At 37.2% G+C, this 13,407-nt stretch overlaps 1 protein-coding gene across 4 annotated transcripts in view; it reads right to left on the reverse strand.

Moving 5' to 3' along the window:
- Positions 1-13,407, reverse strand: part of SCAMP1 (secretory carrier membrane protein 1) — a 112,607-nt gene that overhangs the window by 24,114 nt on the left and 75,086 nt on the right. For all 4 annotated transcript variants that reach the window (XM_057740461.1, XM_057740478.1, XM_057740488.1 and 1 more), the window contains one exon: positions 386-487. In XM_057740461.1, coding sequence (XP_057596444.1) covers positions 386-487 — 102 coding nt within the window. The remainder of the gene's footprint in view (positions 1-385; positions 488-13,407) is intronic.

Raw genomic sequence — 13,407 nt, forward strand, 5'->3', positions numbered from 1 at the left:
CTGGGTCCAGATGGTCTCAGTTTCTGAGGGTTCCCCACTGAGCAAGCCTTTTGCCATGCTAAGAACCATCCTACTGCTTAAAGATATATCCATATATGTGCATGCAATGACTCTACTTTTCAAAGACATGTGTGTGTGCACATGCATTTGTGTGTATATGAAAACATGTTTGTATACCTAAAATAGTGCTTTACACATAACAGGTACTCTTTTCTCACAATCCTTTAAAGGTTACTCCTTAGGAAGTTTTTAAATTGCATTTTTTATTATTTGTTTACTTCTGTTAATCTGGCTTTTCTATGTCAAATTTTTTAGGAATCCAAAAATTATATTAAGATACTGGATGAACAGATTATAACCAGAGTAATTAAAGTAAATGACTTACCAATTACCCCAATTATGAAATCCTGCAGCCTGGAGTACATGTACAGCAAACTGACAAATATAGACGAAAAAGAATACAAAGAATCTGAATGAACTGTCACTCCTGTTTTTAAAAAGGAAGGGGAAAAAGGGGGGTAGGGAGAAAAAGAAAAGGAAACATCATTTTTCTCAATATCTTTATATTCACATGTAGCCTGACACTCAAACATTAAAAAATATTTTTAAAAATACCAGTGGCAACTACTTGAGACTTGAAATTAAAATAATACATAACAATGTATGTGAACTGTTTATCCAAACACTAGATGATGTTGTTATTACTCCAACCTCACTTTGTCCTTTCAATTTCCAACAGCACCACAAAACATCTTGGCAAAAGAAAAATTTTTCTTTTCCTTTTATTTTTTATTAAATAGCTTCACTGAATTATAATTAACATACAATAAACTGCAAGTATTTAAAATATACATTTCGGTAAGGTTTGACATAAGTATATAACTGTGAACCTTCTCTAATCAAAATAGTGAACATATTCTAAATTTTCCTTCTGTACCTGGTTAATCCCTCCCTCCCCACCCACTGCTTTCTGCCACTATAGCTTCACATTTTAGAGTTTTACTTAAATGGGATCATGCAGCATACACTTTCTTCTTGTCTCTCTTCCTTCATTCAGCATAATTATTTTCAGATTCACTCATGTTGTTGCATAGAACAAAAGTCCATTCCTTTTCAGGGCTGGGTAGTACTCCATTGTTCAGTACACCACAGCATATTTATTCATTCACCTGTTGATGAACAGTTAGGTTGTTTCTAGTTTTTTACTTCTGTAAATAAAGCTGCCATGGACATTCATGTGTATGTCTACATATGAACATATATTTCTTTTTCTCCTGGGTAACTACCTAGAAGTGGAATAGCTAGAATACATGGTAGGTATATGTTTAACTTTTTAAGAAACTGTCAAATTGTTTTCTAAAGGGGTTGTTCCCATTTCATATTCTCCATGGCAGTGTAAGACTATTCTAGTACCTCCACATCTCATGAATACTTGATGTGATCAATCCCTTAAATTTCAGCCATTCTAAGTGGTGTACAGTGGAAATTCATTTTGTTTTAATTTGCATTTTCCTAATAACTAATGTTGAACACATTTTCATGTTCTTTTTGTCATCCGTATATCTTCTTCGATGAACTATCAAAATGTTTTTCCAAGGTTTTAATTTGCTTTTTCCCCTTATTGTTGAGTTTTGTGAGTTTGGACATACAAAGCTTTTATCAGACATATGCTCTGCAGGATTTTCTCCCAAATTGTGGCTTGTCTTTTCATTTTCTTAAGAGTGCCTTTTCAAGAACAGAAGTTTCGTCTTTTTATTAACTCCAATTTATCAATCTGTTCTTTTATGGATCTTGATTTTATTGTTACATCTAAGAAAGCTGTGCCCAAAAAAAGGACACAAAGATTTTTTTCTTGTTTTTCTCCAGAAGTTTTCTATTTTTGGGTTTTACATTTAAGTCTATGTTCCTTTTTTAGTTAATTTTTAAAATATAGTATGAGGTATGGGTTAAAGTTCTTTTTTTACATATGGATATACAATTATTCCAGCATAATTTCTTAAAAAGACTGTCCTGTCTGCACTGCATCACCTTTGTACCTTTCTAATAAATCAGTAATCTATATATGGGTGGGTTTATTTCTGGACACTCTATTCTATCTCATTGTTCTATTTGTCAACCTTTACATCAATATCACACCATTATGATTACTTGGGTTTTCTAATAACTCTTCAAATCAGGTAGTGTTAATCTTCCAACTTTGTTGTCCTTTTTCAAAGTTGTTTTGGCTATTCTAGGCTTTTTTGTTTTTTTGCCATGCGGCATGTGGAATCTTAGTTCCCCAACCAGCGCTCGAACCGGAGCCCCTTATATTAGAAGCGTAGAGTTTTAACCACTGCACCACCAAGGAAGTCCCTCTACATAACTTTCAGAATCACCTTGTTCATTTCTATAAAACAACCAGCACGGATGTTTACTGGGATTGCATTGCATCTACAGATCCATTTTGAGAGACTTCACATCATAATAATGTTGAGTCTTCCAACCCATTAGCAAGGTGTATCTCTCCATTTATATTTTCTATATAGATGATTATGTAATCTGTGAAAAAAGACACTTGACTTCTTCCTTTCTAATTTGATGCGTCTTACTTGGTCTTCTGGCCTGTTTATACTGGCTAGAACTTCCATTACAATGTTGAACAGAAGTGGTGAGAATGAACATCCTTATCGTGTTCTTGATATTAAGCAGAAAGCTTTCAGTCTTTCACCATTAAGTATGCTGTTAGCTGTTACAGTTTTTCATAGGTGCTCTTTATCAAGTTGAGAAAGTTACCTTTTATTCCAAATTATTGAGTGCTTTTATCATAAAAGTTGTTTGATTCTGTCAAATGCTTTTCCTGCATCAATTAAGGTGATCATATGGTTTTTCTATTTTAGTTTGTAATATGGTGAATTACAATAACTACTTTTCTAATATTAAAGCATCCTTGAATTCCTAGAATAAGCTTCACCCACTTGATCATGACATAGTATCTTTAAACATGCTGTTGAATTTGTGATTTGTTTGGCAAGATATTCAACTGTCCTAAGTTTACTCCATTTCTGTTCAACCCAGTGAGTATTCCAACCTCAAAACACATTTTTGGAAGTCTTCATTAGGGAAGATCTGTCCATTCTGCTTCATTTATTTATTAATCATTTGTTTATATGAGCATGGCTCATAGATATTTATATTCTTTTTCCTTGTTAATGTTTTTGCTTTTATCTGTGTACCAATAAACCAGAATATCAGAAGATTAAAATTATATATGTAGGGACTTCCCTGGTGGCACAGTGGTTAAGAATCCGCCTGACGATGCAGGGGACACGGGTTCGATCCCTGGTCAGGAAGATCCCACAGGCTGCAGAGGAACTAAGCCCGTGCTCCACAACTACTGAGCCTGTGCTCTAGAGCCCACGAACCACAACTACTGAAGCCCGCACACCTAGAGCCCATGCTCCGCAACAAGAAAAGCCACTGCAAAGAGAAGCCTGAGCATCGCAATGAACAATAGCCCCCAATTGCCGCAACTAGAAAAAAGGCCCGCGCACAGCAACAAAGACCCAATGCAGCCAATAAATAAACAAATAAATAAATGAATAATTTTACAAATTGTATATGTTAATATATACTCTGAATAAGGGCTTCATAAATAGAATAATTCTAAAGGCTTCACAACAGCTATTTCAGTTACCTAAGAGAGATCTTTCTACTTAGTTCCAAACTCACAGATATATTCTAGAAGCTGAAACCACCTAATAACAACTTCTAAGAAATCTATTACAAGGTACAGAATCTGTTTTTAAAATTAAGCTGTCCCACTAAAGAAGAAAGTATTTCTAAAATATTGCTCTCAGATACAAAAGGAGGAATGTAAAAATTGGTTCCCCTTCCTCTTTTATGTGTCCTATTAGTATATATAAAAGCACAGCTTGTAGACTAAACTGATGAAATGGAAACCTCGGAATATTGAAAATGTATTTTTTCTACTTTTACTATTTAAGGAGGCTAAATATCTTTCTCAATAGGCTTTGCCTCATTTCATCAACCAACTTGTCTGTTTCTGGACAAAGAGACAGTAAAATTCATTTTGTGTACACTTATGCTAATATAAATGATTATTTTTAAAACACTTCAAATTTCTCTGAGATATAAACTCCATGTGCCAGTACTTACTCAACTATCTTAACTCTTACTTCCAAGAGTGCACAAATCTTCCTCTATTTAGTCTGTGCAAGTTATTACAAATGTAAAATCAATCAAATTCGAACTTTTAAAAACTTGCTTTGTTCTTAACTATACAAACAGTACTGAAAATATGGTTCTTTGCATCAAAGAAAGTCTTTATTAAGGTGTTTATTAAAGACGTACATGCAAAAAACTGAGGTAGTCATAGTGCTAGAAAGCCCATTAAATATAAATAATTTCCCGTATACTAAATAGTAGAAAACTCTGTAAAGTGTAAACTTAAACAATACAATCATCACATGAATTTCAAGTTCATTTGAGGTTTTAAGAGCCAGGTAAGGCTGTGAAGTTCTTACAGGGCCAGATAACCACCCCCACCCCTCAAGTGGAGGGCTGTACCAGAGCCAGAATCAGAAGAGGTCCATGAGAAAAAACATCACTGTGGGCATAGACAATGTCCATTGGCATCCAAAACCAAAGATGATGGGTCTTATACACAGAAAGAGGTTAGGAAGCAGACTGTTTAAACAACCCAGCTTGTATATAGTCATTTTAATCCAAAGAAGAAAGAGTAGAACTACAGTTAGAAAAACACTATCAATTGATTTAAGCTACGTAGTTTTAAATTGTAATCCGCCTCAGTTTACAATAATCTGTGGTATTTTGAATATTCATTTATAATAGATCCAACTATGTAATCTATTTCTTCATCAGAATAAATAGCTAAATAATAAAAGCTTCCTACTGCTTGCCATCCTGGCTCTTCCAGATCAAAGGCTACTGGAAAACTTAATCTCAAGCCAGTTGTTTTTGGTTTAATGTCTTCAAATAACATACTGCCAAATTATAGTACACCTTTCATAAAAATGTCCTTCCCGCTCTTTTGTCCACACCCCACCTGCCCATGCCGGCCTGGCTCACAGTAGCACCGCCTGAGGCTGTAGCAGTGCATCCTGTGGGTGGTGCCCACCCACACCCATGGCGTGGCGGGCGTGCTGAGGGCTCGGCTCCAAGGGTGCTAGGGGCCTGGGCACCCTGGAGTGAGGGGGGCCGGGAAGGGGTTCCGGAGTCTGGGCCCAAGCTGGGAGGCGACGCCTGAGAGGACGAAGCTGCAGTGGGGAGTGAGGGAAGAAAGATGGAGGTGAAGTAGAAGGACATGGAATGCATCCCTCTCCACAGATGCATTAGGAACACACCAAAAGATGCAATAATTCCCACGGAGAACCAGCTAAACACCAGCAAACGACCTAGGACACCAGAAAGGACTGCAAAGATCCCAACATAACCAGGTAGCACAGAGGGGAAAAAAAAAAAGGAGAAAGAGGAGGAGAAAAAGGGAAAGGGACAGGTTCCACACCCTAGGGTGGGGGGATCTGAAACAGAGGGGAGATTGTCGAATTCAGGGAAACGTCCCTTATCTGACGGGGAAACCCCTTCTCCAACGGGGAATTTCCTTGGGTCAGCAGGGAGGCATTTATGACTGTTCAAAGAGGGTGAAGCAGCTGAGCTGTAGCAGATGGGAAAGAGTGAGAAACACACAGAGGGTCCGCACCACGGCTCAGCATGCCCAGCCTGAGATGTCGATTCACAGCTGAATAGGTGGTCTGAGAGCGGGAGCATGGGAATTGGAGAGGTGGTTCAGGGTGAGAAACATTGTTGGCAGTGGGGAGACGGACTGAGAGGAGAGGAGGGAAGAAATTCGCAGCGAAGAGTGCCTACTGCTGAAAGCTGCAAGACCACAGTGGCGGCTGGATACTGCTGATTCACAAGCAGCGGGGAGGAGCCGCAGGCGTAGACTCTCTTGGTGCCTGTGTGGACAGAGGAAGGACCCCTGTGGGCCAAGCTAACGCACTCAGGGATAACAAAAGCCCCCAGGCGGGGCTGGCTTAGAGTGCCTGCAGCCAAGAGCCAAAAGCCCGCAGAGTGGCCCAACTTTGAGACATTCTGTTTACATCTGGGCCGCCAGCGTCCCTCTGCAACAGGCACCACCACGCCCAACTGAACCGCCGTGACCCAGACAGGGCGCCACTGCTCACTCACTCCCAGGTCAAGGAGCCACTATTGTACCCTTTCTCTCCCCACACACCAGCACTTACAGACGAACAATAAAGGAAGCTCTGCTGGTCACAGAATAATACAAAAAACCCAAGGCGGGTAGGAGGACACTTACAGCTGAAACCCCAAGGAAACAGAAATATTAGTATTAATTATATTGAACTGGTCCATTCTGTGGTCAGTTCTAGTATTTTTTTTATTATTATTAATTATGATCTTAGTCCTAAGGGATCTACAAGTTTTATAACGTATTTTTTATTCTATTTTTTTCTCTTTTTATTTTTCCCCTTTTATATTATAATTTCTATTTCCAGCTAAGTTTTTTGTAGTGCTGACTGTATCTCTCCTACCTTCTTTTCATCTCTTTTATACATTTCTATTTCTTTCTTTTTATTTTCATATTTCCAGTCACACTATGCTCTTCTGTTGCCCTATCTTCTATCCTTTTTTACTTTATTTTCTCTCAATGTACTTATAAGCAGTATTATCGGTCTGCCCTGTCTCCTTGCTTTATTCTCCAGATGACACACTGCTTTGGTATTTATTATTAGGTTTTTGTCTTTATCTTAGTTCTTAGTATAATTGTCTGATTTCATTCTGAGAATATTCAGCCTGTCTGGTGGTACTCTAGCTCTTTATTACATTTGATCCTAGCTTGCAATATCTCCCTGGATTTGTGTTTGTGTGTGTGGTGTTATTTGTTTGTTTGTTCTTGCTTTTGTTTCTGTTTTCTTCTGTTTTGATTTTGAATTTCTGTTGGTTTTCTCTTTGAATGTCTGATAGCATACTGTGGTTCTTCTGTCAGGTCTTTCTAGTGCCTTATGTTCTACTGGATTCAGTATTTATGTGTCTTATACATGTATGTGTTTCCTTGACTTAGTATTTGTTTGACTCAACACTCAGCCATTAGTCTGAGGCTTGGACAGTCTTCTTGAAACCCCTTTATTGCTGAGACAAGCAACCTCTGAAGTTTGGACTACCATGAGAAAACAAAGAAACACCATGCAGGCAAAGGAGCAGGAAAAAAACCCACAAGACAAAATAAATGAAGAGGAAATAGGAAAAATGCCTGAAAAAGAATTCAGAATAATGATAGTAAAAATGATACAAAATCGCAATAACAAAATACAGAAAATACAAGAAACATTTAATAAGGACTCAAAAGAACTAAAGAACAAACAAACAGCAATGGACAACAAAATAACTGAAATTAAAAATACTCTAGATGGTATAAACAGCAGAATAACTGAGGCAGAAGAACGAGTGAGTTGGAAGATAGAATGGGGGAAATAACTGCCATAGAGCTGGAAAGAGAAAAAAGAATAAAAAGAATGGAAGACAGTCTCAGAGACCTTGGTGATAACATTAAGTGCACCAACATTCGAATCATAGGCATCCCAGAAGAAGAAGAAAAAAAGAAAGGGTCTGAGAAAATATTTCAAGAGGTTATACTGGAAAACTTCCCCAACATGGGAAAGGAAATAATCAAGTCCAAGAAGCACAGAGAGTCCCATACAGAATAAATCCAAGGAGAAATACACCAAGGCACATATTAATCAAACTAACGACAATTAAACACAGAAAAAATATTAAAAGAAGCACAAGAAAAGCAACAAATAACATATAAGGGAAAACCCATAAGGTTAACAGCTGCCCTTTCTACAGAAACTCTGCAGGCCAGAAGGGAATGGCAGGATATACTTAAAGTCCTGAAAGAGAAACACCTACAGCCAAGAATACTCTACCCAGCAAGAATCTCATTCAGATTTGAGGGAGAAATCAAAAGTTTTACAGGCAAGCAAATTTAAGAGAACTCAGCACCACCAAACCACCAATTGCTAAAGGAACTTTTCTAAATAGGAAACACAAGAGAAGGAAAAGACCTACAAAAACAAACCCAAAACAATTAAGAAAATGGTAATAGGCACACATGTCAATAATCACCTTAAATGTAAATGGATTAAATGCTCCAACCAAAAGACACAGACTGGCTGAATGGATCCAAAAACAAGACCCTTCTATATGCTGCCTACAAGAAACCCACTTCAGACCAAGGGATACATATAGACTGAAAGTAAAGGGATGAAAAAAGATATTCCATGCAAATGGAAGTCAAAAGAAAGCGGCAGTAGCAATACTCATATCAGACAAATTAGACTTGAAAGTAAAGACTATTACAAGAGACAAGGAAGGACTCTACATAATGATCAAGGGATCCATCCAAGAAGAACATATAACAATTGTAAATATTTATGCACCCAACATAGGAGCACCTCAATACATAAGGCACATGCTAACAGCCATAAAAGGGGACATCAATAGTAACACAATAATAGTAGGAGACTTTAACACCCCACTTACATCAATGGACAGATCATCCAAACAGAAAATAAATAAGGACACACAAGCTTTAAATGACACATTAGACCATCTCGACTTAACTGATGTTTATAGGACATTCCATCCAAAAACGACAGGATACACTTTCTTCTCAAGTGCACATGGAACATTTTCCAGGATAGATCACATCTTGGGTCACAAATCAAGCCTCGGTAAATTCAAGAAAATTGAAATCATATCAAGTATCTTCTCTGACCACAACACCATGAGACTAGATATCAATTACAGGAAAAAAAAACTGCAAAAAATAAAAACAAATGGAGGCTAAACAATACACTATTAAAGAACCAAGAAATCATTAAAGAAATCAAAGAGGAAATTAAAAAATATCTAGAAACAAATGACAATGAAAACACAACAACCCAAAACCTATGGGATGCAGCAAAAGCAGTTCTAAGAGGGAAGCTGATAGCAATACAGTCCTATATTAAGAAACAAGAAAAATATCGAAAAAACAACCTAACCTTACACCTAAAACAATCAGAGAAAGAAGAACAACAAAACCCCAAAGTGAGCAGAAGGAAAGTAATCATAAAGATCAGAGCAGAAATAAATGAAAAAGAAAGGAAGGAAACAATAGCAAACAGTAATGAAACTAAAAGCTGGTTCTTTGAGAAGATAAACAAAATTGATAAACCATTAGCCAGACTCATCAGGAAAAAAAGGGAGAAGATGCAAATCAACAGAATTAGAAATGAAAAAGGAGAAGTAACAACTGACACCACAGAAATACAAATGATTATGAGAGACTGCTACAAGCAACTATATGCCAATAAATTGGATAACCTGGAAGAAATGGATAAATTCTTAGAAAAATACAATCTTCCAAGACTGAACCAGGAAGAAATAGAAACTATGAACAGACCTATCACAAGTATGGAAATTGAGACTGTGATTCAAAATCTCCCAACACACAAAAGCCCAGGGCCAGATGGATTCACCAGCAAAGTCTATCAAACATTTAGAGAAGAGCTAACACCTATCCTTCTCAAACTCTTCCAAAATACAGCAGAAGTATGAACACTCCCAAATTCATTCTACCAGGCCACCATCACCCTGATACCAAAACCACACAAAGATGTCACAAAAAAAGAAAATTACAGACCAATATCACTGATGAATATAGATGCAAAAATCCTCAACAAAATACTAGCTAACAGAATCCAACAGCACATTAAAAAAGTCATACACCAGGATCAAGTGGGGTTTATCCCTGGGATGCAAGGATTCTTCAACATATGCAAATCAATCAACATGATACATCATATCAACAAACTGAAGGATAAAAACCATATGACCATCTCAATAGATGCAGAAAAAGCTTTTGACAAAATTCAACATCCATTTATGATAAAAAACTCTCCAGAAAATGGGCATAGAAGGAAATTACCTCAACATAATAAAAGCCATATATGAGAAACCAAAAGCCAACATCATTCTAAATGGTGAAAAACTGGAAGAATTCCAAGAACAGGAACAAGACAAGGATGTCCACTTTCACCATTATTATTCAACATAGTTTTGGAGGTTTTAGCCACAGCAATCAGAGAAGAAAATGAAATAAAAAGAATCCAAACTGGAAAAGAAGTAAAATTGTCACTCTTTGCAGATGACATGATATTATACATAGAAAACCCTAAAGACTCTACCAGAAAACTGCTAGCACTCATTGATGAGTTTAGTAAAGTAGCAGGATACAAAATTAATGCACAGAAATCTCTTGCATCCCTATACACTAACAACGAAAGAGCAGAAAGAGAAATTAAGGAAACTCTCCCATTCACCATTGCAACCAAAAGAATAAAGTACCTAGGAATAAACCTGCCTAAGGAGGCAAAAGATCTGTATGCAGAAAACTGTAAGACACTGATGAAAGAAATCAAAGATGACACAAACAGATGGAGGGAAATACCATGTTCCTGGATTGGAAGAATCAACATAGTGAAAATGACTGTACTACCCAAAGCAATTTACAGATTCAATGCAATCCCTATCAAATTACCAACGGCATTTTTCACAGAACTAGGACAGAAATCTTATGATTTGTATGGAAACACAAAAGACCCCGAATAGCCAAAGCAATCTTGAGAAGGAAAGATGGAGTTGGTGGAATCAGGCTTCCTGATTCCAAACTATACTACAAGGCCACACTAATCAAGACAGTATGGTACTGGCACAAAAATAGAAATGTAGATCAATGGAACAGAATAGAGAACTCAGAGGTAAGCCCAAGCACATATGGGCACCTTATCTTTGACAAAGGAGGCACGAATATACAATGGAAAAAAAAGAGCCTCTTCAATAAGTGGTGCTGGGAAAATTGGACAGCAACATGGAAAAGAATGAAATTAGAACACTTCCTAACACCATACACAAAAATAAACTCAAAATGGATTAAAGACCTACAAGTAAGGCCAGACACTATCAAACTCCTAGAGGAAAACATAGGCAGAACACTCTATGACATACATCAAAGCAAGATCCTTTTGGACCCACCTCCTAGAATCATGGAAATAAAATTAAGAATAAACAAATGGGACCTAATGAAACTTAAAAGCTTTTGCACAGCAAAAGAAACCATAAACAAGACAAGAGGGCAACCCTCAGAATGGGAGAAAATACTTGCCAACGAAGCAATGGAAGGATTAATCTCCAAAGTATACAAGCAGCTCATGCAGCTTAATACCAAAAAAGCAAATAACCCAATCCACAAATGGGCAGAAGACATAGACATTTCTCCAAAGAAGACATGCAGATGGCCAACAAACACATGAAAAGATGCTCAACCTCACTAATCATCAGAGAAATGCAAGTCAAAGCCACAATGAGGTGTCACCTCACACCAGTCAGAATGGCAATCATCCAAAAATCTAGAAACAACAAATGTTGGAGAGGGTGTGGAGAAAAGGGAACTCTCCTGCACTGTTGGTGGGAATGTAAGTTGGTACAGCCACTACGGAAAACAGTTTGGAGGTTCCTGAAAAAACTAAAAATAGAACTACCATATGATCCAGTAATGCCACTACTGGGCATATACCCAGAGAAAACCATAATCCAAAAAGAAATATGTACCGTAATGTTTATTGCCGCATTATTTACAATAGCCAGGACATGGAAGCAACCTAAATGCCCATCAACAAATAAATGGATAAAGAAGATGTGGCCTATATATACAATGGAATATTAGTCAGCTATAAAAAGGAATGAAATGGAGCTATATGTCATGAGGTGGATAGACCTAGAGTCTGTCATAGAGTGAAGCCAGAAAGAAAAAAATAAATATTGTATGCTAACTCATATATATGGAATCTAAAAAAAAAAAAAAAACTGATACTGATGAACCCAGTGACAAGACAAGAATACGGATGCAGATGCAGAGAATGGACTGGAAGACAAGAGGTTAGGGGGGCGGGGGGCAAGGGGAAGCTGGGACGAAGTGACAGTGTAACACAGACATATATATACTACCAACTGTAAAATAGCCAGTGGGAAGTTGCTGTATAACAAAGGGAGTTCAACTCAATGGATGATGCCTTGGAGGGCCAGGACGGGGAGGGTGGGAGGGAGTCGAGGGAGGGAGGGAATATGGGGATATGTGTATAAATACAGCTGATTGACTTTGGTGTACCTCAAAAACTGGTACAAGAGTGTAAAGCAATTATATTCCAATAATGAGCTTAAAATAAATAAATAAATAAACATAAAAATGCCCTTCCCTAAATTATTATTAAAAACCTCAGAAAATAGATTTATATGATGTTTATAAAGTTTATTTCACATTATATATCAATTCAGAGATATTAATCACAACCACAGTTTGGGGAAACAGGCAAGACAAAGTATTTCATTATTTTAAAAGGGAGAACAAATTTTATATTTAACCACAAGAAATGGGTACAACTTAACTGAAGTACTAAACGTTTTAGCTTTGGTGACTCAGCATAGCAGTTAAGAGCATGTAGCTTTAGAGAAAGATTTGAGTTTGAATCCAGACTCTCCCACTTAAAGTTGTATAACTTCAAGGAAAATTTTGGCCTAAATCTGAGATTTTCTATTTGCACACTAGGAATAACAGTGGAATATACCTTTATATGAATGAAATAATACATGTGAAGTGCTTAGCAGGGAATGACAGGCACATAGAAAACAATCAATAAATGTTACTTGTTGGTACCTCTCTCACACCAGTATAACAATGCACTGCAAACAGTTTTGCTCACAGAAGTAACATTCTGCTTACAGAAGTGACACTTGGCTTCTGATAAAATCTTGAAAATTTCTGGGACATGGCTGGTAATTTCATTACTACAAGAATCAAGTAATACATTAACTTCCTGATAATGCAGATGATGTAAAGGCAATAGGATAAGAAGGAACCTAAGAAATGCAGCTGCTTTCCTTGCCTTAGTTACTTTGAGATGCAAGACCATCTAAACCAGCCTCATTCTCCCCCTAATACTTTTGTGCCAAAATCAATTCTTTCTCCAAGAACGGGGGTTCCATAAGTAGGCTTTAAAAGGCAGCACCACGAACCCACCCAAATTGTGCATAAAATTTCGCATGAATTTTTTTTTAGGAAGAGGACTCATAGATTTTAGATTCACAGTGGAGTCTGTGACATAAAATCTATTAAGAACACTCACTAGTCCAAACTAAAATGCATAGAACTAGGATGGAAGGGACCCTAGACTTTGTCTTCTTTCCATCTGTGTTCTGCTAAAAGCAGGGGGCACAGTAAGAAGTTTGTATGTAATGAAATTTTAAACTTGAACAATTTTAAACCTA

The sequence above is a fragment of the Hippopotamus amphibius genome, chromosome 1 (genome assembly GCF_030028045.1).
Source record: "Hippopotamus amphibius kiboko isolate mHipAmp2 chromosome 1, mHipAmp2.hap2, whole genome shotgun sequence".
In the NCBI taxonomy this organism is placed as follows: Eukaryota; Metazoa; Chordata; class Mammalia; order Artiodactyla; family Hippopotamidae; genus Hippopotamus; species Hippopotamus amphibius.